The following is a 27,698-nucleotide window of genomic DNA, read 5'->3' on the forward strand; positions in this document are numbered from 1 at the left end:
ATGCAAACACACTCACATTTGTCATTTTTTCTCAGTATTTTTTTCAATTTAGTGATGTTTTCGAATGTTTTAAGTGTCACTGTCTAGTATTGTTCAGTCGAAAGCACTTTACCACAGGAGTACTATTACTAAGGTAATTTTCCCTACATATCCACAATTTCTTGTGCTTGATTACAGATTTTTGAAAGACCCTGCTGGTGAATCATTGGCAGCATAATTATCCATAATTATCCAGTAAATTCCAAACTGAGCATAGGAGCAATTTTAGAATTATCTGCCCTCAAATAGCAAAATAAAATCCATATGTGGATAGGATTGCTCTTGTCAATGTGGAAACTCTAAAGAGAGAGGAGATCACATTGACATAAGGTAAATTAGCAGAAGTATTTTTCCCAAAAGAAATAAAGGGACCAAGCAGCTCCCTCCCTCGGACATCAATCTAGTTTCAACTCAAGATTCAGCAGATTCTGGAAGGGATTACATGACCTTCATTCCTCACCATAGCAGACCTGGACTCTGACACACAGCTTCTCTTCCAGCTCTGTGTTTGCATTACTCCCTTAAGTTTCCCCTCAGTATAGAGGAAGGGGGAATGAAATTTAGGGCATTTTTCCCCCCCCTTTTTTTAATCCTTTGTCATCTGTAGATGAGTCACTTTCTTCTGTAACCCAAGTAGTTACCTCTGTGTGATTAACCTGGGTGAAGGCACATATTTTCCCAGGCTTGCTTAGTGCAGTTGGGCAGCCTGAATTTACGCACATTCAAGGAAAATAAAAGCCTAGAATTACTATTTGCTGAATATTTCACTGGAAATGGGCGTGACTTCACAAGCTGAATTTACTCCTCGTGTACTTTCAGGGTAGGATGAAGGCCTTTGTTTATCCCTGCATGCAGCTAAGACGAGGGGTGAACATGTTAATTCCTGCTTCTCCAGGTGAAATGCAACCAACCCACAGTGTGGATTCTTATGCACTACTTGGAGAAACACACCCTGCATGTTGTCTGTGTGATCAGTAAATTACAGAAGTTATACCTGCAAACCTATCTTGACTCCCGGTTTTAAAATTTACAAATAATGGTCCAAAACCCCAACTAATGCAAAACGTAGTGCATAGTGCCCATGAAAGTGAAGCAGCTATTCCCATAGCCAGCAGCTGATTCAGCTAATACGACCACTGACCCAGGACTGAAAGACCTGCATCACAAAACATGGAGTAAAGAATATTATATTAGCCCGTGATAGGAGAAAAAGGCTGTAAATCGTGAGATTCAATTATATATTTTACAAAAGAAAGTTCTAGGACTTGATAATAGAATTTTTCCTTCTTACTTTCCCAGTTACCCTTACCCAGATAATAGGTAACCCACTGAAAAGTAGTTTCCCTCAGTCCTTCTGAGATCTGATGGTCCCATTAAGCTCTACGGAAAAACTTCAGAGGATACTGCATGTCTGTTACAAGCTAATAAACTTGCTAGCACAATAACATTAACATTTATATAACAGGAGTAAGGCATTAAATTTAATAACACAAAAATGTAATAAGGTAAGGTGTCATTACTTGTGGTAATGCAAATACTTTCCTATTTGTCTATCTAAGGTTAACATTCAAAGCCCACTGCAAAGGTGGCTACTGACTTCAGTGGTTTGGGGTGAAAAAGGACAACAGACTTCCTAGAGACAATTGCATTGAAATGTGTGGAGAAAGCATTGTACATGTGGAAGCACTATAGACAGGTTATGACAGAATAATAGCCTGGTTCAAAGAGCTTCCTGCTGAAAATGAAAATTATTCTGCTAAGAGTGGCATGGATCAAGAGAAAGTTAAATGACTTCTCTATCCAGTTTTTCCTCCTTTCCATACAAGACCTAATTAAAAGGCTTAGGGATTAATAAAGAGGGATCCAGTAGGGAAATTCTAGCCCAGCAATCTGGTGCAGACTACACTGCAGTAGCTGAACAGCTAGTCTAGTCCCAGACCAGCTCTCTTCCCCTTTCTCACCTTAATCATTCAGGCTACAAGCCATTCAGTAATGTTGGAAACACTGCTCTCTACAGTCACACAGGCAAAAGTCACTTGAATTTATCATGAGAATAAAGTCTGGAAGCATCAGAGGCAGTCCATCAGTTTTAATATTTACTCATGCCAATGAATCTCTGTTTTGCAACAGCCAAGTTCAGCTATTCTGCTGTATATTGGAATGGCAAAAGTTATTCCCCTGTCATCTGTTTAGGGGAGTCTGGTAATACTTTTAAAAGTACCTACTGCAGCAGAACTACTTTTATGCTTCTCACTGCCTAACACAATTCAGATTTCTGGTACTCTGGCAACAGTAAACACTACAAGCTTTCTATTGCACAGGAGATTCACAGAAAGAAAAACTGGGTCAACTCTCAGATTTGTGTCTTTTTAAGACAGTGAGACACATGCTGTGACAACCAGCTGGCTTGAACCCTTTCATAACACAGGTTGTAGAACCTGATCTACCAATTTTATGAGACCCATGAGTTCTCTTTGGATTACAGCATATATTTTTGAAAAATCTGGAAGTGATTAAAAAAGACCCCCAGGTGATGAGAGCATCTACAATATCCTTAGGAGTTGTTCCAATGATTCTACAGGTCATCAAAATTTTAAATGAAGGCAGTATGAAGCAATCTAAAGTGCACAGTCCAAACTTGAACATTTCTAAACTCAAAGAAACATTGGCTGGGGAGCACTTTTTAAACTTTTAACAATAAAATCTCTGAGGTGAATAGGGCTATATAAGGCTGTTAAGTCCTGTGACTATGAAAACATTTCAAAAAGAAATGCTGCTGCACCAAACTCAACAATGCATAGCACAAAATCCCTGAACTCATATGTGTGTAAAACAGCTGGCAGTTTCCAGCTGGCAAAATTGTGTATTTTAAATGAAAATGAGTCAACCAATACAGCCCTGAGGCCACATCTGCTCAACTGTACAAAAAGTCATAATCTAAGAGATTTTATTCCATTCAATCTCAACAAGTTATTAAGATATAACACATGAAATGCTATGCAGAAAAGACCTAGGTGAAATGTTTGTCCTTGGTCTCTATATAGAATGCTCATGAGTGTCCCTGTCTGCTGAGTTCAAGATGAGAAAAGCCTCAGAAATCTCCAGACTTATGCTCATAGAGGGCAAATATTGCCCTCGAAGATAACACATGCAAAATTAAGAAAAATACTCTTTCAGATTTCATTTTTATTCATGACAATTTCTGCTGGTACTAATGTAGGAAAAAAAAAAACCTACTGAAATTCACTATGCTAAATGTTATTCCAAAAAAATAGCAGTAGCAGTGGACAATATATTTCACGATTTAAGAAAATAAGCTACATTTTTATTTCTGTGCTCTGTCAAAAGATCAAGTGAACAGTTCCAAAATGTGCCCTGAGTTATACCTGCAATCATTTTCTTAGGTTATTTTCATGTTGTGCTGGATTAATCTCACTATGAACTACAGGAATATACATCCTAAGTCATTCCATTGCCTGGAATAAACTAGCTTAGTCCACACTTAGTCCACACAAAGACAACACATTTTGTATATATGCACGCCTGATTTGAAATCAGTGTGCCTTCAAGCATTTACGTATTTTGAATTTCCAAGTTTAAAAACGAAACCAGAAGTAGAGTGAAAATTAACTAGCTCAAAAGTGACAAATTTAAGTTTTCTTTTCCAGGTAGGCACAACCAGACCCATTACTGTACTATGGCAGGAAGTACTGTCACCATCCCCCTCCGACCCATGAGATGGGGTAGTGTCTGAGGACCACGAACTCCTCAAAATCCAGTGCTTCAAGTCTTGCCCCGAAGCTCATTTTTGTCTCTAATGCCATAGATGTAACATGGCTTTATTTTGTTGTCAGTCCTCCTGGTCCTGAATACAGCTTTAATTCTCTCCCTCCTAGGCTCCATAGCTACACAACACCCTCTCTGTGCCCAGGGCCTGAGTGCATTAGGAATAACAGCTCTTCAGACACAGCCCTCCTCCAGAAGGCTGCTGTGGTTTCAGTGCTATTAAAAGTGTTTACATGCGGCAGCCATCTACCTGGGAATACCACAGTAGCAGTACTCCCACAGGCACTATGTAACAGGCAGGAAGGTTCCCAAGGACAGCTGGTGGCTTGCAGCGCTCCTGCTTTTCGGCCCAGCATGTTTCCCAGTGAAGAGAAGGGACACAGCTGCACCACAAGTCCATTGCAGGTCCTGTCCCAAGTGCACAAACTCCCTGTGTGTACATCAAACTGGATCGAGATGCCGTAATGGGATCTGGACAACCTGAATTTTACTTGCTAGTGTTTTAACAAGCCTTTGTTACCTAGGTCAGATTGATCTGACCAGATTCAGCATCATTTCATCAGCTACAAAAATACAGAAAAAACCTCCTGCCTTCTCTGCCTTGTCTGTCTGCACTGTTAAGCTCTCTAAGGCAGTGACTTCCCTTCCCTGCATGGTTCTCATGTCATCCAGTTAATGCCAGTCTCACTCTGATGGTAACATTAGTCATCTCTAGCTACCCCTTAGCTGCCACAGCGGAGGAGAATCATAGATATGACACCTGGCTGTGCTGTAGGCATGACTGGTTTTATCGATGTATCCACCTACTCTTGGCCCAAGGTGTCCAGGCAACATGCAGTGTGGGCTCCTTCTCTCCAAACCAAGCTATGGCAGCAGGAAGCATTCTCCACAACAGCTTACTCAGCCTTAGGAGACACGGGAGATCATCAGTGCCTGTGCCACACAGTGCCATAGCAATGGGCGCAACAGTGCCCCAGGCAGTTACAGGATGGACTTAGCTGAGGCCAGTAGGTACCCACAGTAACATCTTCAATGTTTTATTTTCATTATGCTTAGTTGTACACAAAGAATATGGGAACACAGGAACTTCAGCACTGGGAAGTATTAGATAATGGAACTGTACTTGGCCCTCAAATTGAAGTAATACCCATAACATGGCATTTCATTAGCTTCTCAAGAAATAATCTTGATGTCATTACTCAGCATTCATCCAGTCTTGCCCCAGGCAAAACTAGCTGCAGTCAAATTATAGCAGGAATATCATATGAGTAAGTCTTAAGGAAGGAGTGCAAGATTTAGCCTGTTATCTGTAAATGACAGAGGTGCCTTTTCTGATTTACTTTCTTTAATCACATTTGCAGAAACCAGTTGTTTTTTCTGGAGTTTCAGAAGCCAGTTCAGTGTAACTGGAGAGGCATACTTACACTCTTGTGACGTACTTATTGTTTTAGACCTAAGTCTAAATACTAAATATAACATTAAGGATTAAAAATCACAGGTACAGATGACACAGACGGAATTACTAGCATCAGGAATGTATCTGAGAATACTCTGCTACGCTAATCAGAAGGAGAAGGTAAAGCCAAAAAGAAAATGATACCCCAAGGAAGTAGCCTGTTTTAAATAAAAAAGAAGGTTAAAAGTAGCCCAAAGGCTTCATAATGGTATAATCTACCATGAAAGAGTAAAAGGAATAGGTTTGCCTCATCCTTTGAAGATGGAATAAGAAAGAAATAGATGTACATGATTTAACCCACAGTTTTCTTGAGCACTTCCTACCATCGATGCTACACTTGAATCCTGATGAGCACACAGCTGTAAGGTTCCTTTAGAAATAAATCATCATCTCTCCTTTCGCTTTGGCCAATTCCAGTTGTCTTTTGTGGCAAATTCTCTTTACCATCTCATTTCCCAAAGCCTGATACATGACTTAATCTTTCCTACATCGTATCTTTACACATTTGCAGTCAAGCCAAGGAGAATAGCTGTTACTGACCATATCTAAAAATCAACCAAAGCATCCTCAACATGTGAGGACACTCACCAAAATAAACTGCCAACCAGATGACTTAATGAAGAGATTACCACAACATTCCCTGGTACAGGGGGAACTGTGGATATGCCTTTTTCCCTCTGCCCAGAACAGCCTACTGACAGTATTAAAGAAGTTCAGTGGACTTTTATTACAAAATAAAATCAAGAATGTTACACTGGAATTATTAAGTCAAACCCGCACTGTGGTAACTTGGAGGTACTTGGAAGAATGGGGTTTATTATAGTTAATTATCCCAGATACTTCTTTTTTTTTGCCATAAAGGAATTAAAGTACCAGAGGGGAAGATACGGCACGCACTTAGCAGACATCCCCACACGCCTACAGCAAGTTGGCTTTCCAGAACTGGTTTGTAATTGGTTGTGTGTTGAGTCACTTCCTCCTCCCCACTCTGTGAGCATCGCACGTCACCTGATCTTCATTACTAACCCATAGGTGAGTGACACTTGCTCATGACTGCGTCAGAATTGATTAAACAAGTTTGGGCCTGTTTAGTCTGGACAAGAGAGGACTGAGAGAGGATCTTATTTAATGCATATAAATATCTCCAAGGCGGGTGCCAAGAGGATGGTGCCAGACTCTTTTTGGTCGTGCCCCGCGACAGGATGGAGAGCAGCAGCTCTAAACCAAAACCCAAGTAGTCCCACCTCAACATGAGGAAAAACTTCTTTACGTTGAGGGTGGCAGAGCACCGGGACAGGCTGCCCAGGGAGGTCGTGGAATCTCCTCTGGAGAGATTCCAAACCGAACCTGGGTGCGTTCCTGTGTCACCTGCTCCAGGTGACGCTGCCTTGGCAGTGGGGTGGCACTGAGTGATCTCCAAGGTGCCTCCCAAGCCCAAACACCCTATCGGCGAGCGCTGGCCCGGGGAGCACCCGCGGCCGGGGGCGGGCCGGGCGCTCGGGGCGTGCCCGGAAGCGGAGGCGGAAGCGGCGCTGGGCGCTCGCTGCGGAAGCGGCGCGGAGGCCGCGGTTTCGGTTCTGCGGGCGACGGGGCAGGGGCGCTGCGCCACCGGCAGCCGGGCCCGCTCCGCTCTCCTCCCGCTCCCTCCCCTCCGCCGCGCCGCCATGGCGGCCAACACCGGCAACCTGCAGGTAGAGGGACGCCGGGCCTGCCCGGGGCGGGGCGGACCCGGCAAGCGGCGGCGGGCGGGGGGCGGTGCCAGGAAGGAGCGCGGCCGGGGGTGTCCCGGGCCGGGGCTGCGGGCGGAGCCGGGGAACAGGGACGCCTCCTGCTCAGCGGGCCGGGGGCGCCGCCGGGAGCGCCGCGGCAGCCGCAGCCAAGGGGCGTGGGGGCACTCGGCTTGGGGTGGCAGAGCCCTCCGGGTTAGCCCTCACCGCGCCGGGCGCTGAAACCCTGGGAAGGGGGTCCCTGGGAAGGGGGTCCCTGGGAAGGGGGTCCCTGGGGGCAGCAGCCTGCGGGACGCGGGCAGCGGGGCCTGGTGTCCGCCCGGGAAGGGCTGTTGCCTCTTGTGGTCTGAACGCGTGGTTTGGCTTGTGTTGCCTGTAAGCTGCTGGTGGCTGTAGGAAGCCCTTGCCTGCTCTGCTGTTCCGCTTGTTTTAACCCTCGGTGGGGCTGCGTAATCGGTTCTGCGGCTGGCCAGCAAAACAGATCCCGAAGTGAAATAAGTGCGTTCCAAACAGTCCTCTTTTCGGCTGTTTGAACCACGATCGTTTCTGTATGCAGTGTTTACACTAGCAGTGTGATGTTTGCATTGGCAAAGCTAGAGATGTTACAGGATCTATAATAAGCAGGAGAAGAATGACACCTCTTTAAGCTGACATTCTTTCCTTGGGTGATGTTCATCAAACTATAAACCCATGGCCTGATAAAACATAGTTTGTGCCTCAGGGATAGTTAGAGCTGGTCATCTATGCCCTAGTTCTTACAACTTTCTAATAATGATTTTCTGTTTGATAGCAGTGATGTTCTTTACAGTAACAGGCTAAGATGCAGCCGATGTAATGAAGTATTAGAGCTGACAATCTAATAGCCAGGTAATAGTCTTTGGCTGTTTACAAAAAGAGAATAGAGCAAAACCAGGACATACGTGATGCAGACTTTTGCCTATTTCAGAGGAACAGGCAAAGATCACCTGCTAAAACTGTGAGAAAACAGTTCTGTTTCAGCACGTGATCTGTGCCATTTGTTCTTTGGGATTAATGTCACATGTATCACTGTCTTTGTTGTACTGGATCCAGGAATTATTGGGCTGCCCCGTGGTAATTAAAGTCGCTGACAGGACTTAAGAACTTTAATATGAAAATAACTTTTTGGGGGGTTAATTTTTGCTCCGTTGCTAGATTTGAATGGTTCACAGAGGTGCGTAAGGGAATCAGCATAAAATGGGTGGCAAGGAGGCTGCTGTCAATTCATACCTGGGAAACTGCTTATCAGCTCCTGGCCTCTCCAAAAAGGAAAGACTTCGGTTCTGTTCCAAAGAAACAGATGCTTGCTCCAACACCTGCCACAACAGAGACATAGAGTCTGTTTAATTGGTTCATTGTTTTTAAATACCTTTGATTTCAGGTATATCTGTTGAGATGATCTTTGCTTCCAAGGCAGCAACACAAAGCAGTAGAATGCAATATTTTGCTGTTTCTTTCATGGCTATTGTTTACTTGCTTTGTTCTGCCTGAAACACAGCACAGTGTTTAGATAGTGGCAAAAGTATCTGTACTGGAATGCCTAATGGAAACTCCTTGCTGCAGTTCAAGCTCTCAACCCTGCTCCCTGACATTACACAATCATCTTGGGCATACTAACAATGCTTAGGAAAAGGAACCACATGAGAAAAAAATAGGTGAGGGACTACAGAATATTTAGTTGGTGTTGGTTAACTGTGGCTGATTTTCTAACTTGCATGAACCAGTGGTCAAAATGACAGTTTTAATTGTCTTGAAGTAGTATGGGCATTCCAAGGAGGAAAGTGTAATAAAAAGTAATAAGCACTTCAGAGCAACAGAATAGCTGTGGTACCAATAAATCCACAGGGCAGTGTGTGCAATGCAGTGGCTTAGACCACAGTCAGATTTGTTTGAAACTAGCTGAACAAATAAATTAAAAATCCATTCGTAGCTTCTCATAGAACTTTTTGATGCTCGAGATTTGGGTATGGTCTCTGTTTGTGGGGGGGGGGGGGGGGGGTTTCTCCTCTCCCACTGGAGTGATAATTAGAGTTTCTCACTAGGGTATCAAGAACCTAAATCCTTCTAGAGAAGCCAAGAAATTGTTCTTTGAAGATGTCTCCAAGCATAGATAGTGCTAGTTTCAGTGGTTGTAGTCAAGTACTTCCTGTATTGACTGCTGTTTACAAGGTTTACTGATGTCATCAGTCATAGAATCATAGAATTGTTTAGGTTGGATAAGATTGAATCCAACCATTAACCCAGCCACTATCAAGTGTATCACTAAACCATGCCCTAAACAGGACATCTGTACCATAGTTCAAAGTGTCTAGGTCTGTGATAAAAAAAAACCCAAGCCTTATAATGGCTTTCCAGATCCTGCCATAATAAATGCAAGAGATTGGTAAGAAAAACTGCATAGACAAAATAGTATTAGTTCCAGCTTAGTACACAGAAACTTGTTCTTCTCACTTGCATTTTTTGTGTGCTAGTCAATTTCAGCAGTTTGTAAATCCTGCTGTTCATAAAAGGAAATACTGTGTCTTGTACAAAACCACCTACGATAATCAATTGCCCCCAAATTTGGGGGGTGGGTAAATGTTGAAGAGCAGAAAAACTGGCCATCAAAGAACTGTAACAGCTTAAATGGTCTCTGATCATGGAAAATACACAGCAATTAATCATTTGTTTGTATTACAGAAAGCAATAGACCTTGCTACCAAGGCAGCACAAGAAGATAAAGCAGGAAACTATGAGGAAGCCTTCCGCTTGTACCAACATGCTGTGCAGTATTTTCTCCATGTTGTTAAATGTAAGTGGGATGTATTGGATGATTACGTAGAGTTTCGTCGTCAGATTGCTCAAGAGTATTCTCTTATGTTGACAGCAGTATTTAAATTTCTGCTCTCATCAACAGATGATACTTGCTAATTGTAGTTTGACTGAGGTCATATATTTTGCAGCTTTTGCCTTTACTGTGTTGTGTGCTTGTTCCATTCTTTTAAGAAATCAGATTATTTTTCACTTGTGTTTTGTTTTAGGTTTTTTTAAGACAGGAGGCAGATGTTTGCTGTCTCTCCTCTGGACTTTTGTAGCAGTGTTTCAAGCTGGCCACTGCACGAGGAAATACGACAATAAGTACAGGGATCCCTGTATTTCTGTTGTGCTGAAAACCATGTTACACATTAAGTCTTTGCTGTATCTGCAGTGTTTTTTGCTCCTTTAATTCATGCTGCTTGCCCTTCTACAGCCTCTCTGCTGGCATTTTTTGCTCCTTAATGTCATAGTCTTGCTGTTTATCTTGGCCAAGAAAATGTATGAGATGGACTTCTATGTAACAATTTTTCTTCGGTTTCCATATTCTCATTATTTTACGCCTTTTCACAGTTCTGTGTACCTTTTGTGTCACATTCAGTGTTTGTATGCAAGGAGTGGGCTTTCTTAATGTAGATACAGCCCTTATGTAAGTGGGCTGGGTTGCTTGCCTGATGAAAGTATACTTACAGATCTTCATGATTTGAAAAAAATACTGTTTTCTCTACGGTCCTTTATTATTAGGATAATCTGTGTTTATCACTTCCTGTCCATTTAAATCTTACAGAATATCACTTTCTGTGCTTTTAACAATACCGATGTACTTTCAGAAACTTAGCACATAAACCTGACATGTTAAATTTTGACTGTTGATTTGAAATACTATAATAGTGATTATGAGAACAGTGTGGCTGTTGAAACACACCTAGTTCTTTCAAATGTTTTATGTAATGTTTCTTTATCTTTTAAAATTAACGGCCTATGGAAGAATCAAGTATGCTTCTAAATAAAAAATTGCCTAGCGCAAGCAGCTTCTAGATTAGCTATTTTAGCAAAGGAGTTATTAAGGCAATGTCTAGCAGCTTGAAAGGCTGACAGAAAAGCTTCCAATGCTGTTGTCCTTAATCCTCTAGAGTCAAATTTTAAGCCAAGGCAATGTTCAGGTGAATATTTGATCACTGTTACACGATGACATCCTATTGGTCAGTTCTTTCCAAGGTATAGTGGAAAAATGAGTAGTTGAGATGTTTGGTTATGTGGTGAGCCCTGAGAGAGGTATGTTGATAAGAGATAAAGAAGACAGATTTTTAGTCTTGTTTTTTGATTGATGCACATGTGTTTTGCTGTTAACAAATTGTTTCTCTTCAAACTCTTAGATGAAGCACAGGGTGATAAAGCAAAACGAAGCATTAGAGCAAAATGTACAGAATACTTGGACCGAGCAGAAAAGCTGAAAGAATATCTGAAAAAGAGAGAAAAAACTGCACCAAAACCAGTTAAAGAGTCTGGTCCTGCTGAAGGAAAAGGGTATGTTTTTGGAGAAGGTAAAGCAAAATACTTCCTGAACTCAGCTTATTCGAAACTTCAACTATTCAAAGATCATTTTAACTTATGTTTCTGAAATGCTTCACATGACTTCTAATTCTGAAATACAGTGGGTTAATAAAAATAACATGAATTACCATCAAAGCATTTCTGTGCTTGCTTACTAAGATGTGAACATTTGCAAAGGAAATTCACTGAAGAATGAAAGTTGCTTCAGACTAACAGCTGAATCCAGTGATTATTGGATTTAATGGCAATGAGCCTGATGACCTTTAAAGTTTTTCTGTGTTTAAATACCTACTAACTAGAAAATAATTTCAGACTGATGACTGCTGGGGTTACTGAGTTTGATCTGTCTCACACTTGATAAGAGATGAAAAGCCCTATGTAGGATAAAGTTCTGTAAGGTGGACTGAATCCCTCTAATGTATTGCTGCTGCCTGGTCTCTCCGCTGCTTCCCTTCTCTTAGATTTGTTTCTCACTTTGCATATCAGAAAGTTGAACAAGTAGAGCCACCCAAACAAGCCCAGCCTCTTTTGCATTTGCTACTGCTTTTATAGGGATAGGAGGGAGGAAGGATTCAGGATGATACCTTCTAGTGGGACTGCCCTTTTTAGGAGTCCTGAATAGCTAAAGTTCTCAGTTGTCTTTTAAAACTTTACCTGATTTTCAGTCTTTTTCATTGTTTGCTCATCTCATCAGTTTTATTTTTTGACATGTACCATGTTCTGCTTTTTTATAATGGAAGAAAATGGTAATACCACCCAGGCTACGTGTATTTTTATGACCTCCACTCCAGTTGTTCACTATCTAGTCTCTCCTCCTTCTTTAACTTCCAGCTTTCTTTGCTCTGGTAAGACGAGAGTTTCATAGTACTAGATGGAATTGGCCAAGTGCCAGTGTCTACAAACAAACCATTCTAGCACCTCTGTGTTGCTGGATATAAGGGCTGTGTTTCCTAAAGTCTGGCTCAAAGCACATAGAAGTGCTAAGAGGTCTCAGACCCATAAGAGGAAGTTGAAATTGCAAAGGAGGGTGAGTTGGAACAAAATCATAGAAAAGTGTACTTCTGCTTTTCTACAATCATGTAAACCTGTAGAGGTCTGAAAGCATCTCAATGTTTCTTTGATTCCTCAGCCTGGTGGGTTTTCTGCTTTTTGCATTCTGATTTTTATCGTAAGACAGAAGTCTCCCTTACTATATTTCAACATTTTGTCTCCAAATCAGGAATGACAGTGATGGGGAAGGGGAATCAGAGGACCCTGAAAAAAAGAAGCTACAGAATCAACTTCAAGGTAATTTGAAGCATCCTTTTCTTTAAATAGTGGTGACTTCAGTCAAGCAAGTTCCTATATTTTTGCCATCTAAATTTTATGGATTAACTTAATGTCTGTAAGTGGCTCAACTAGTATGTAATCTTTACATGCAAAAGCATAGTCTTTATGGAAGTAAATGGACTTGTGTGCCATGAACTTACACAGTGACCATATTGAAATGTATCTCCTGCGCCCTGTGCTTCATGTTAAAATTGTATCACCTATCAAGCTAGCATTTTCCAACAGAAGTTGCAAAATCCCAGGTAGCTATTCGCTAAACTGAATGAGTAGTTTTTACTCTGAAGTGCACTGTGCACTAGTGTGTTGCCTAGAGGCTAAGGAAATGATGATACAAATACTTAGTGTAAGCAGGACTGTTTTCACAAAAAAGACTTGTATTCACATTTACAAGTGAAAAATATGGATTCTTGCCCATTTATAGTAACAGGTAGCATTTTCTCATATGCAGTGATAATGCTCTCCCAGCTCAGTAGCATAGTTTGGGTTTTTGAATTCAAATACAGAACACAGTCAGTGAAGCAACATGTAGCAGCTACCAGCAGTTGTGTATGCAGTAAAAAGGAGGCTTTTTAGATATTTATTTCCCTTTAATAATGAAGAACTGTTCAGAACTTCGCTACCAGAAGGTGCTTATGGATCTGAAGAAACCTCATAGTTCTCCTGTTTTCGACTGTAACAAAGATCAAATGCATTTACCAGATCTTGTACCTGTGTAATTTCAGGAGCTGTCATATCTCAGTTGGAAACTGTACTGCGCTTTTTCTACTTCTCTGCACATTTATTTAATCCTGTGCACAGTTATAAGGGACAGTGTTCTGGTTTTTAAAACTGGCAGAAAATTGATGAATATTGAACTCCTATCCTGTCTCTCACTATAAAGACTTTGTTTCTTCTCACATGAATCTGATCTCAGATAGCAGAAGTAGTGGCTAGGATTACAAGATTTAATACTCAATTATTAGCTGAGTTCCAAGCTTCCAAATCTACAAGTAGCTGAGACTAAATTTTTAGCATGTCAGACTAGCCAATCTGAAGCGAAGGCTAAATTGCAGCTCAGCTGGCTGAACTCATTGATTGAGGGAGATGAGACTTGGTGCTGCTAAACTTTGAGAGAATGTGCCTTGACTAAGAAAATACTTCTGCAGCTAAGGAGGATCCATATAACCTTTCTGATGCTTTCAGCCCTACCTGTCACACCTCTTTCCTGTTAGATGATCCGTTTGTTTGCTGCACATCTGGAGATACCCAACAAGTTACTTCATCTGCTGGAAAATCTTTAAAAATCCTGAGTTAGTGCAGCTAGCTCATTGTTTAAAATGAAATTTTTAGGTTTTTGGGAAGTGCAGTGGTGATTTAGTGAAGAGATGGTGCCAGGACTTCTACTAACTCAGGAATATTCTGGTTATCCAAGATCTATTGTGGTATATCAGTGTGACAGATTTCTGTGAAAATAATATCCATTTGACTAACAGAGTTCAGTGTTTCTATCATCTTAGAAATGCCTTGTTTTTATTCAGGATAGACATGGGCATAGATTTTTTTTTTCTTTTTTTTTCACCAAATGGAATTTGTTGTCATTGTGGAAAGATATGTACATCACTAACTTAGACAATCTTTTCTTACAGGAGCAATTGTTATGGAGCGACCAAATGTCAAATGGAGTGATGTTGCTGGCCTTGAAGGTGCCAAAGAAGCACTTAAAGAAGCAGTCATCCTGCCCATTAAATTTCCACACCTGTTTACAGGTCAGGATTACAGCATTTATTTACCATTGGCCAGTCAGGACTGACACTGGGGCCTGTGAAGTGTGTTGTGTCCATGTATCACAAACTCAAGCCGAGCTCTTAACAAAGAGATTGGGATCCATCTGACGGAAGTTTCATGGGTAGATGCGGAAAACCTCCGAGCGAGCACCTTAGGGGAGCATAATCAAAAAATAGGTTCAGTTGTTCTACACTGTTTTGAAAACTGCTGGTTTCTCTCTTGCAGGCAAGAGAACACCCTGGAGAGGAATTCTTCTATTTGGACCACCAGGAACAGGAAAGTCTTATTTAGCAAAAGCTGTGGCAACAGAAGCAAACAACTCTACCTTCTTCTCAGTATCTTCATCTGACCTTGTCTCAAAGTGGTTAGGTGAAAGTGAAAAGTAAGTTGGAGTTGCCAGAGGTCCAGGAAAACATTGTGAATAAGAAAGTAATACAGAGTGAGATAAGTTACTGTAAAGAATTTGAGGGAATAGTCTTGTCTTTTAAAAAACAAACTACAGGTCTTTCTGTGCTTCATGCTGCAGTGCCATATAAAGATACCATTATGTGCTGCATTTTGAGAAACTCTCTTGTGTGCTCAAGATAGTTTTTAAACCTGCTCAGAAAGATTTTGGGAGCACCACAGAGCTCATTTCCCTTCTGAATTCAGCTGTGATTGTACACTGTATCAGTGCTGAGTTAATTGCTGCTTGGCATCTCCCCAGCAGCTATGTGGCATTTCTTTGTCCATACAGAGGTGGGTTTTTACTTCATCCCAATTTCAAACAAAATCTGAAAGAAGTAAGAGACTTGCAAAGATAGGTTGAAGGACAGAAGCAGCCATGAAAGGAAATTTTGTGGGTCCCTATGCTAAGTCTTCATTTGTCACTATGTGATATGTGAAGAAGACCAGGAAACCAGAAGACCAGGAGTGACGTGTTGGTTGCAGTCTAGAAGTCCAGGAATTTGTCCATTTAGTCTTCCAAAAGAGATTTCTTAAATTAATCAAAAGCTCTGGTTCTATAGGGGAAAGGATTTTCATATACTGATAAGCATACTTGTCACAACCATGCTTTAATAGTTTGAAGTGTGGGACAACTGAGCAACACTATTTAAAGTTGATAGAATGGTGAAGAAAGGCTGTTAGATAAAGTGTTTGAACTGAGTTATTTTTTTCCCCAGAAAGCTGGAAACCTTAAGCTGCTTCTTTTCTATTGCAAAAGGAATACAGAACTGGCTTGGCATTAGATTTTATGTTTGACTTTATTTGAGATTATTGCCTGAGATTTAGTGCTGTAATACGAAGAATTTCCCAGCATAGTCGTATTTTTTTTAACCTAGTAAAATGTGTTCATGAGAGATGGCTAGAAGTATTCTGGGATTTGTTTTAGGTTGTTTTGTTTGTTTGTTTTGCAAACCAATGCTTCTTGTCATATAAAAATTATTTAGTAAATAAAGTTGTGTAAAGTAAATATACATGTTACATCTTACAAAATCTCTAGAATTAATATAAGTTAGAGATGTTAAGAGAAAGATTCAAAAGAAAAAGGCTTTCTAGAGTGGTGGTTTTGTATAGTCCAGGCTGTCATATAGAAGTGTAAACTGAAAAAGGGCTTTATCTTGAAAAGTCATGCCTGGAGCACTCTTAATTTTTTTCTCATTATGCTGGGCTCTCTCATTCTAATTCTGAGTCTTGGAGCTGGAAGAATGTTGTGTCTTTGAGTAGCTTTATGTTAATGCACCTTTTTTCTTTCTTTCTCTAAAGGAAATGACTGTATCACAATCTCAAGTTACGTGTTTCTGCTGTTGTAATTATTAATATAGCTAAAGCTGTTTCCTTCTTTAAGATTAGTGAAAAACTTGTTCCAGCTTGCCAGAGAAAACAAACCTTCTATCATCTTCATTGATGAGATAGATTCCCTGTGCGGGTCAAGAAGTGAAAATGAAAGTGAGGCTGCTAGACGGATAAAAACAGAATTTCTAGTCCAGATGCAAGGTAAGTTTATTTGGTTTTCAGAATCAGACAGAGAAATTAAGATCTGTATTTTTAAGTGTAGCTTGTAGGAGAACACTAAAAATACATTCCACCCCACTAAATTTTGATGATTTTTTAAAACAGTCTCTGTTCATCATCTAAACAAGGAAATTATTTCTGCCTTGATATAGGGGTTGGTGTTGACAATGAAGGAATCTTGGTCTTAGGAGCAACAAACATACCCTGGGTTTTGGATTCTGCTATCAGGAGAAGGTATGATGGCATTTTTTTCATGGTGTGAAATTCTCAACTGGTGTGAGCCTTCAGCCAGAGAGTACTCGAGGTGTTCATCCAGCTCATATTTGCAGACATGGTTAATGTTCTGCGACTCAATTCCATGAGGTGCACTTAGCCCAACTAATAGCCCCTTGCCCCTTTAGAGAGGTAGGTTTTTCACTCTTACATTGGCCCTGTAGTTTATCTGATTTCTTGGCTAGATGATTATGCTTGAAGAAACAGAGTTTTGTGCTTGCTTGTTAGTTTTCTGGTGGACTTGGGGGACAAGTTAGAAAATACACACCTCAGAAGGACAAGAGGGGGTAGAGCTTTTCTTTTCAGCTGCAAACAAACTGGTGAGTAGCTTGAGTTCTTTCGTGGAAATGTAACCTTACACAGAAACACCATGTTTTTCTCCTGGTCAGGGGTAACTTGTGATTTTTACCCGCTGTTTTGCAGATAAAGCACTTTTGCAGATACAGGACTGCCTGTACCTGATTAGTTGGATCTTTCTCTGAGCTGCAGAGCAAGCAGAGGACACATACAGTTATGTGACAAGTAGGATTATGTTGTGATGAGGACACAGCTTGAATAATGGCCATTTTTGTAGGCTAAAGAATCATTGTTTTTTGTGACTGACAGTGTTTTTTATTTATAAACTTAATTGAAACTGACCATACTTCAGTTTGATTTGGGGTTGGACCAGGTGACCTCCAGATGTCACTTCCCATCTGTATGACTCTATTGTTGTATGAGCCAGATATAGAGGTGAAGGTGTTGCTGAAAATTTCAAGTCACTCTTGAAATTCCATCTTGGAATTTCCAGCTTTGATTGGGATCCACAGTAAAAGACAAACACGGACCTGATGGAGTGGGTCCAAAAGGGGGCCATGAGAGTGATCAGAATATCTTTCCTCTGAAGGCAGGCTGTAAGAGTAGGGGCTGTCCATCCTGGAGAAGAGAAGGATCCAGAGAGACCTTATTGTGGCCTTTCAATCTATAAAGGGAGCTTAGTAGAAAGATGGAAAGATGTTCCTTGGTTTTTTTTTCCCAGGCTTGTAATGCCAGGACAAGGGGCAGTTGTTCAAACTGGAAGGAGATGGGTTTAGGTTGCCCAGAGAAGTTGTGGATGTCCCATCATTGGAAGTGTTCAAGGCCAGGTTGGATGGGGCTTTGAGTAAGCTGGTCTAGGGGAAGGTGTCCCTGCCTGTGGCAGGGAGGTTGGAGCTAGATGATCTTCAAGGTCACTCTCAACCCAAACCATTTTCTCATTCTCGGCAACATGAAAGAGAAATTCCCTAGCTCTTGTCCACAAGACTTAAAGGAACTTTTGTACAACAATGGCTGTAATAAAATTAATTTTTCATGGATTTGGGCCACTTTGTCATGTCTATCAGGTTAATTGTGTTCAGCAGAATTTGGAGTTGCTCTTACTTTGTGTGTGGGAGGTAATCTCCACTCTGAGAACAGATGCAGCTTCAAAGGAGGAACTGCAGTTACCAATGTTTTCTTGAGAATTACTTCAAATTTACTTCCATCTATGGTGTTTTCTTAATTTAGTTGGAGACCGTGGAAAGTTGTTGCATAAACTTGTTATCAGGCAGTTCTTTCTTTGAGTGTGAAATCTGTTCAAATACACTTCAAGACTTAAAGATTCCTTCCTCTCAGTTTTTTCTTTTTAGACTCAAAACTCTGCTGGAAAAACATCTGAGGAGAAGGGTTTTGTAATGTAAAGGAAGCAGTTGCTATATTCTGGATGTTAGCTTATGCTAACTGAAGTATTATTTGTGAGAATAGGTTGCCAAATATTTGCCTCAGATTTTTTTTTTTTAAAGGTTTGTTATACTGAAACTGCTTCTTTCTAATACTGTTAGGATCAAACTATATACTCATTTGCATGAGCTCTTTCCAGTGTGCACCTGCATGAGCTGGCATCTTGGGAACACTTTGGTTTTTTGTTTTTTAAACCAGGTTTGAGAAGCGTATTTATATTTCTTTACCTGAAGACCATGCCAGGGCTGCAATGTTCAAGCTTCACCTTGGGTCAACTCCAAATGACCTAAAAGAATCAGATTTTCGAGAGCTTGGGAAGAAAACTGAGCGCTATTCTGGCGCAGATATAAGCATCATTGTCCGTGATGCACTGATGCAGCCTGTTAGAAAAGTGCAATCAGCAACTCACTTTAAAAAAGTAAGTAGGAATTAAATTTTTTCAAGTTATTTCATCTATAAGAACAGTCTTAATTTGAAAATTCCTTGCAAATAAACTGAATTTGGTTTGAGGTAATACTGCATGCTTATGAATGTCCCTTTTATTGACTGGGGACAACTGTTCTTCCTTTCCCCATAGGCCCCTAGGTCCTGCTGTAAGTCTGGTGGACCTGATTTCTGAATATTCATACTCTGACTCTTAATGTATCTAGAGCATGTTAAAAGCATTCAGTTTGCAGTTTGACTGAAATGGCAGTGTTACAGAAGTGCTCTTTTTCTATTTCAATTTAAGTGGTTCTTAACATGTTGGAAAAAAAAATAAATGTATCCCTCATCCACTTGAGAACAGATGGATTATGCTTAAGCACATTCTGTTTACTTGGCATATTTTTGAAACTGAAAAAATTAAGGTTCTTGTAGAGTCCTGGTAGAAACATTGAGTCGGTGTTACTTGTGACAATAGTGAAGATGCAACAAAACTGAGCGAAGTCTGTGTTTCATTTACACTGCTGCAATGTAAAAACCACTTTACTTTTATATAGGTGCACACCAAAGAGCCTATTTATATTGTTTGGCTTATCTCCCAGTTACCTCTACATGCTATGTACTGACTTAAACATTTCTTCACAATATTTGGATCTCAGAAACTTTATCTGAACAAGAACCAATTGGCACTCTTTACCACCAGTCTAAATCCATTAAATCTGGGAATGTCTTTCTCCTGGAAAATTTGCACAGATGCTTGTTCAGTTAAATTAATTGTTCCCTGTAAACTATTAAACTCTTAAATGAAAAATAAAAGATACTGATATGGTAATATCAATGGTTATAAAGAGAGGTTAAAATAGATACAAGTGTATCAGTTTAATAAAATTTTATTTTGCTGTGTAGCATATTTTAAAGTAGACCCAGACTAAAGGTAGTTTTTGTTAATATTTTTAGTGCAAAGTTTGATTTTTACAGAAATTCATGTGTCTTGGGTGAAGGTGGATCAGGATATTCTGCAGAGGTGCTAATTGCTGTAAAAGGAAGCTTTAATTTGTTGCTTTTCAAAAGAGCGGGTGCAGTAGGAAAAATTTTAGATCCTAAGCTGTTGAGTACCATGTATGTTGTGTTGGCAGCAGTTCTTTGTCATCTCAGTTACAATTACAATTTTTTTACCAGTAGCTCAACCTGACATAAAAGGGTTAAGGGCCCTGAACCAAGCAGCTACACTCACTTTGAAGATAGGCTCTTTTTTTTCGATGTAGTTTCTTCAAGTGAACTCACTCAGCTTAAGATTCAAAGAGAAAGACACACTTAAATCCAGTATGGTCCAGAATATGAGAGGACAGTAAGTTTAACTTCTGGGGACAGCTCAGAGTAACAATCTGATGTAAACTGTATTTGTTGATAAATAAGCAGTTATTTTGATATATCAAGGATTTTTCAGATGCTTGCTTCCCTTAAGCCGTGATGTCTGAATTATTTATCTGTTGTCTTTAAGTGACAAGGACATTTCTGGCTAAAGGGCTATTAGCTTTTAGCATCTTGTTCAAATTTGGAACAATCTGAGGCATGTTTTCAGCTTGCCATGGAGCAATGAAATAACCTCAGTTGTCACAGTTTGCAGAACAACTTCAAAAGGACTTCTTGCATCTTACTTATTTTTGCTCAGGAAAAAAAAAAGGAAGGAAAAAACCCACAACTGCAATATTTTGAAGGCTCTGACATAAGCCAAGTTGATTCCACTTGTATTGTTAATGCTTTAATTGGATGTGATTTTGTTTTTATAAGCAAAATCTTAGAGTTATTATTTGCATTATAACAGACAGCTTGCCTCAGTTCAGCAGAGCTTTCCTCAGTTGTCAGTAATTAACTGTAAACTTTTCCTTGCCATACTGATAATGCAGGCCTGTCAGAGCGCATGTTGAATATTACAATCTGCTCTCCAGCATCTTGCTCTAAATGCAGTTTGGAATAGCAAATCCTGTTCTGTCCATAGCCAGTTAGTGTATTGTCCTTCAACCTCTGCATATGCTCCGAGTTGCCGGGGGTGTGTGGTGCTGCGGGTACCGGCGCGGGGAAGCAGTAGTCGGTGCCGGGCAGTGAGGAGTGTACTGCGGGAAGGGAGCAGACACGGCGCGGCTTTTTGGGGTCTGCCTGGGGCGGCAAGAAAGGCTGGTCTGTTCTCCCGCTAGGTGGCGCTGTGTCCCACGGAGCGCTGCTCGGGTGGTGCCGGGAAAGGCGCCGGGAGCTTGGGAACGCGGCGGGTCAGAGCGAAACGCTCTGGGAGGCTTTTAGAGAGCCGCTAACGAGTGACGGATGAACTCCTGAAGTGACCAGGGACCAGGAAGGCTGGTCTTCTCCAAGCAGATTTCCTGGCATGTCAATTTTCCACAGAAATCCTCACCCTTAGGAGGACGTGGCTTCTGGGATCTGACCTGAAGTGAATTTAAGTATCTGGCTACATCTGCATGTTTTCAAGGTGAACAATACCAGTACACTTGTACAGTTTCTCTTTCACAGGACATGTCTTCCCAATGGGTAGGGCATCTGCATAAAATCAAGGAATGTTTTTGCTTAGGGTGCTGTTCAGCTTCTGGTTTCTGTCTTTAAAATAATAACTCCCCTAAACTGAGTGTTTTCTTATTTTTAGGTAAAAGGACCATCACTGCTTAATCCAAATACAATAGTAGATTTATTCACCCCCTGCTCTCCAGGTGATCCTGAAGCCATAGAAATGACATGGATGGAGGTCCCAAGTGATAAATTACTGGAGCCTAAAGTTTCCATGGTAGGTATTCTTTGTAGCATTTCTTTCTTGCCTTGCACAACTCTGAAAAGGCTTTAAGGTAAAGAGTCCTTTTCAGGACAATTGGATGAGATGTTTGTTTTCAGAAATGCTGGGCGTTCCAGATAACATTTGAATTCTCAACATACAGCACTGCAGTATGGCATGCTTATGAAAAAGACAGCTGTCTATCCCTGATAAGCATTTCTTATTCTTGTCTGCTGGCCTGCAGCTGCCGTCCTCTCATCCACAGACAGTATCTGGCTCTTCCACTGTTCTTTCACTTGGCTTTTATTCATTCAAAACCTTTAGGGTTCCTGCACCATGATACACTTTCTTCTCATCACTGTGGCATAAATACTGGGAAACAGAAAATTACATTCATTGTAAATTGGGGAGGGATGTGCTATAGGTAAATATTGCCCATGAAATAGATACAAGTATAAAACCAAAATCTAAGAAGATTTTGGATGTAATGGTAGTTTTGGTTAAAATTCATCATAGGTGATACAGCTCTTTCTGCTGGTTTTTTTTTGTGCATATTAAAATACTTGTTTTGGCCTAGGGAATAAAATATGTAAGACAGTTTTCAATTTTAGTTCACTGCTTAAGAAAAAAATAATTGCTGGACACTCATTCTGTATTTTTCCCCAAGAGCAGCAGAAGAAAATTTTGAATTTAAGTACAAAGTTTGTGGGAAGCACTTCATAACAAATCTGCTGCTGTAGTTTCCTGTGTGCAAACAGTCCTGTAAGGAATGAAAGAAATCAATGCATTTCATGGGGATCACAGGCACTGCTTTGTAAACAGAACCATCACTGTATTTCAGAAAAGAATTTCCTGTGTGTATTTGCATACTGAGGAAGTAGAAAAGGATTTATGCAGGTGCAGGCATGCCCTAAAACTGCTCCCTGCATGGTCTGATTGGATTTTTAATCTTTCCTGGAATTAAAGACAGCAGTCCTAGTGTGCTTCTAATGGTACTTGGGCTCTGATATACTAAAGGCAGCTGTTTCAGTGTCCAAAATCAGTTCTTGTCCCTAAAAGATAAGGCTTTAGTTCTTTTTAAGCAGGGTGCCTCTAGTCTGATGAGACAAATACCACATGTAGAAAATCATTATACTAACTTTCGGATTTACCCATAATTTTATAGTAATATGAGGTGTTGGGCATCTACTTTCTTCAGTTGCCCTTGGCTAGGAATTGATTCTTTTTAGGAATTCTTAGGAATTTTCTTTCCCCTTTTTATTCCCAGTGTATTTTAACTGCTGCTTTCAACTTCATAGACCTATGAATTATTTTCTAAACTCCCTTTCCTCACATCTGGATATTTATCTAGGAAATTGACTGAATTGAAGAGACCGAAATAATCAGTCATGAGCAGTAAAACTTTGCTAGAGATGAATCACAAACTACTGTTCTACATTGCTGGACTGTGAAGAGTACATGGGAACATCTGATTATTTTCCACTTAATCTGCTGTAGTTAATCACAGGTTGAAAACAGTAACTGACCAAAAAAAAAAAGGAAGTTCAGTTCTTTTCAAAAAAGGGATGAATAAAACTTGAGTGGATGAGTGGCTTAAACCTAAACCTGAGGTTGTGGTTTTGTTACTGGAAAACTCACTTGCCGTTGTCTGTCTTCAAAGGGTTAAAATGCTGCCTCTGCGCAGAAGTGTTCAGGCTTACTTAAAGTTTTGTGTAAATAGGAACTTCTTAATGTTTTTTTTTTAATGCATATTTATCCTGGCAGCAAAATTGGTAGCAGTGGTCCTATAGTTGTTTCTGAAAACACTTGTTTGTTTTTGTTCTGACAGGCCGATATGCTCATGTCGCTCAGTAGCACAAAACCAACAGTTAATGAACAGGATCTGGAGAAGTTAAAGAAGTTTACAGAAGACTTTGGTCAGGAAGGCTAAACCAAAGATATGTGTGAAGTGTTAGAACTTTTTAAAGTATTCCTGTGTCTTTATTGATGGCAATTCAAATAAATGCCAATAAAATCACTCCCTTCTAACTTTGCAGAAGGAATAGAAGATACCTTTGCAAAGACCCTTAAGCTTTTATATTGTATTGTTTTCCTCAGATGTCTATTAAATGTCTTCTATTGAAAAATAATACAAAAATGCAATTTTAGGGTGAGACAGCAAAGTGATGTGGTAATGTCTAATAAATACTAGAAAGCTTTAAATTACTAGTTTTATTTTAGGTAGTATATTAGACCTGGATACCAGTGAGTTTTTAACTCCCAGTAAAGTCAAAAACCTTTTTAAGGGGTGGGAGAGAACATATTTGTCAGGTGTTTTCAGTATCAGTCAATCAGCATACATATTAATTGCTCTCATTTCATTTAGGAAAACACAACAAAATTTTCTAATCAAGCATACTGCAAGTGTGGGTTTGCTGTTAAAGTAAGAAAGAAGACACTGTGAGGATAAGACTACATGGGCCAGTACTTAGATTAAATATTGATGGACCTGTTATTTGGCTTTTTTCTGCTATGCTGTGTTAAAATTTTGCCTTAAACAGCAAGCTTTTGTTTTTAACTCTTTACTAGCTGGTACACACTGTCACTATGCAATTTAACAGAAGTTTGTTAAATGCAAGTAACTCAGAAGGTGTTTTGCTGGCTGTTCTGGGGGGGTTGTTTGGATTTATTTGTTGTTTTGGTTTTTAAAATCTGGATTCACTTCCTGCAGAAGTTTTGACTGAAGTTAGAAAAAAGCATTAGTAATACCCTGTAAGATCCCACGCATTGAGGCTGGCAAGGTATATGTAGTCTTTGGAGAATGTCTGGTAGGTATTTTGGGAAATAGCATACTTTCACATGTAAGGAGATTAGGACAGATGTTTAGCCACAGCCTTTCCAGGGATAAATTAACCCAGAATCCCACCGGTAACTGTAGCATATAGGTTACATCAATTTATTGCTTGAACTGTGAGAGAAGGCTGGCAGTTTAGTATAGAAGTAGCACTTCCATTGCTCTTTTCCTGCAGAACTGCAAATGGAGATGTGCCTGAATGTAACTTACAACACTACAGCATCAGCATTGAGTTTGTGCCTTGTAAGTTTGCACTGGCTGTAGATAGGAAACACCATTAGGATATGTAGAAATCTATCTTCCATTATCATTGTACAACTCTATCCTGCAAATGTTTTGTTTAACTTGCATTAAAAGAAATTTGCACATTTTAGGTGTGTATGTTCTATGTATATATGGACATATATGATCATCTTTTGATGGGGTTTGGTTTCTTTTATGTACTTATTTTGTGTACTTTATAAATCATAGGATGGGTGACATTTTCTGTACTTAAATGAAGTAAAATGTTGTAGTACAACATCAGTTATGTTATTTGAGTATTTCTTCAATGTTATGTTCAAGTTTTTACTGCTTTGTTATCTTCTTAGACTTTTGTTTCTGTGTTTAATAGCCAAACAAAATAGTTAAATATTCTTTGATCTGCAAGGTGCTGAGCTTTTTTTACTAACGTGATGAAAAATTTTTTCCAAGATCCTTCAGTTACACAGCTTTACCTTTGTCTTACATCAGAATGTGTAAATGTGAATCAGTGTGCTGCAAATCTTTCTGTCAGCTTTTGGGGGGATGGCAGGAGAGGGAGTGGGTGAGGGCAGGAATTCCAGTGTAGGTTCGGGCAACTATCTTAAAACTTAATCCTCATTGCAACAAAATCTCATTTGTAGTTTTCTCTTGTGAACACTTCAGAAGTGAGCCACATACTAGCATGGCTGTCATTCAGAGGTTTGAAGCCACTGTCTGAAATGTTTGTCGCTTGACCTTTTTAAAAATGAGAGTCCTTACTGCAATCTTGCAATCTTAAAATTCTCAGGAACGGGGTTTTTTTAGGTTTGGGGTTTTTTTCTTTTTGTGGTAAGCTGATTTGTCCTATGGGCTTCCATATGCTTAACTGTGTAATCTTTTGTCTTTAATGAAAAAGAAAAATATACTGTATGTTTTAAATTTACATCTTGCTGCTTGCTCAGATGACATCTGTAACAGAACCTTTAATATTTGATGTTGAAAGTTGTTTCTAGAAATATATTCCAAATAAACTTTGCTGCTTAGAATTGCAGCTACAAGGGCAATTTTTTGGTTTGCTGTCTTTGTAAAATGACAACAAATTAACATGTACCACCAAGCTTCTTGGCCAAGTTATCCATAGTAGATGATAGCCAAATGAGGGAGTGTGCAAAATCACTTCTTAATTTTCAGTGTTAATTGAAAATACTCGAAAGAATTCATGAAAGGCTGTATTTGCTTTGAATAATCAAAACCTTTGTAAATACTGGACAAATAAGTTGTACATTTTTAACAAGGTCTGATCTTTGGCTGGTTAGCTTACAAATTTTTTTCATACCTTCTGGTGTTACTGCTTACTCTGACTGCAATATGAAAAAATGTCATTTTCTTTCCTGTGTGTAAAATAATTTTTCAGTTAAATCACTTGTGTATGTCCTCGTGTCCTTCACAGATGGTTTCCTCACACTGACATTGTTATGGATTTCCTACCATTTGTGGTGCATCTCTTGATGCACATACTTACAGGGTTAGAATAGCTCAGTAAATTACCTTCTTGTATTTTTTCCTACATTCCCTGACTGACATCGAGTTCCAGAGTTGTTTGGTTTACGTGTTGCCTTTTTGCCATTGTCTACCATAACAAAAACATACAAAACTTTTAAGTTTTCCATAAATCCCTTACATTTTTCATTTGGTTTGGTTTTTCAAGTCTGCTTGAAATACATCTTTGAATATACTTATATGCTTTTGTTTTAATTAGTGGAGCAGAACAAATGTAGTTGAGGGAGAGACTCTGGAATCTGCTTTTTTCATATTCTTGCCTGCCAGAATTTGCTCTTTTTGTCAACTGAAGCAAAGAAGCTGCTGAATATTCTCTGGTCATGTATTTTGATCTACTTTTGGTGTTTATTTAGTGTTCTTAAGAAGAATATTCCACTTTTTTTTGTTTTTCTTTTAAGGATTATCTTGACAGGAAGCTATTTAATAGTTCTGACTTTGTTGAAATGTGCAGGAACATCTTCATTTTGCTGTTTACTCTTTCCTTCCTCCAGAATGACAAGCTTGTTTCAAGATCGGCTTCCATACATGTTTTTGGTCTTAACCAGATTCACCCTAGTAATCATGGTTGACTTAAAGCCATTCCTGTAACTTACGTAAACTATTGCAAGAACTCAGTGGTCTGTTTGTTTCATACTGTGCTGCTATTCCAGCAGATAATTAATTCTTACCAAAACATTGTTCCTTTTATTCTTGAGCAGGCAGCTTTTGTGGTAGCTCTTGTGGCGTAGCTTCAGTGCTTATACCCCGTCAATTTTTCTTCAGTTTTTTGTTAACATACTAATCTAGGGATTTTAGTCCACAAGTCCTCTGTCATCCTAATTAGCTGCATAAAGACTCTTTTAATTGGTCGTTCATTCTCTGTCCTGGCATTTGTGTAGTGACAGCCCAGGTATTAGATAAGATTGTCCTGTTTTTATCTTTTGGTCCCTGTGACCTAATTACAATTCTTCCTCTCCCTCCCTACCTCTGCATGCACACACACCCTTCTGATGGGAGCTTTTTGATTAGGTTGCTGGTTTGTGACATTTTCTGTTTACGCATCTTTGCAGCCTTTCTACCTGAGAGGCTCCAACTTGATGGATAAATACTCAAGGATACTTCTTTGCTTTGTTATGTCAGTTCCGAGTTTGGTGATGCTGGATTTCCATCTGTCCGTGCCACCTGTGCATGGTACCTGCCACGTGTACAATCTGCTAGTCTTTTGCAGGAATACTTGACATTTTTGGGCTTGTTTAGATGAACTTCTCAACCATTAGTCATGGAAATACAGTACAATGTCCTATCTGCATCATAGCAGGAGCTAAGTTCCCTGCTAGATAGGCTTTGGTTGTGTTTTCAGACATCTCCAGGAAATAAGTCACTGACACCTGACACAGGCCTGATGTTGATAATGCAGCCGGAGTTTTCTTTCCT

At 39.8% G+C, this 27,698-nt stretch overlaps 1 protein-coding gene across 2 annotated transcripts; it reads left to right on the forward strand.

Annotated features, from left to right (window-relative positions):
• The first annotated feature begins 6,790 nt into the window (after positions 1-6,790).
• VPS4B (vacuolar protein sorting 4 homolog B) lies at positions 6,791-25,789 on the forward strand. Of its 2 annotated transcripts, none has more exons than XM_042049066.1 (11): positions 6,791-6,972; positions 9,706-9,817; positions 11,196-11,346; positions 12,593-12,660; positions 14,328-14,447; positions 14,692-14,848; positions 16,295-16,443; positions 16,614-16,695; positions 18,670-18,889; positions 21,548-21,685; positions 23,022-23,467. In XM_042049066.1, the coding sequence occupies exons 1-11, from the start codon at positions 6,946-6,948 to the stop codon at positions 23,031-23,033; spliced, it is 1,236 nt and encodes a 411-aa protein (XP_041905000.1). In that variant the 5' UTR covers positions 6,791-6,945; the 3' UTR covers positions 23,034-23,467. The 2 variants fall into 2 exon arrangements, with proteins under 2 accessions (XP_041905000.1, XP_041904999.1); XM_042049065.1 differs by lacking the exon at positions 23,022-23,467 and adding an exon at positions 23,499-25,789 and having other exon boundaries at positions 6,793-6,972.
• Positions 25,790-27,698: the final 1,909 nt, after the last annotated feature.

This window comes from Corvus kubaryi, unplaced genomic scaffold, assembly GCF_017639235.1.
Source record: "Corvus kubaryi isolate FWS band 111438036 unplaced genomic scaffold, C.kubaryi_AGA036_p1.0 69, whole genome shotgun sequence".
In the NCBI taxonomy this organism is placed as follows: Eukaryota; Metazoa; Chordata; class Aves; order Passeriformes; family Corvidae; genus Corvus; species Corvus kubaryi.

Excerpts from the sequence above, each read along its gene's own strand:
- VPS4B (XM_042049065.1), top strand. The coding sequence starts at position 6,946 with ATGGCGGCCAACACCGGCAACCTGCAG. Across the intron at positions 11,347-12,592 it reads GGTCCTGCTGAAGGAAAAGG|GAATGACAGTGATGGGGAAG; the intron begins GTATGTTTTTGG and ends TCTCCAAATCAG. Across the intron at positions 14,448-14,691 it reads ATTTCCACACCTGTTTACAG|GCAAGAGAACACCCTGGAGA; the intron begins GTCAGGATTACA and ends TCTCTCTTGCAG.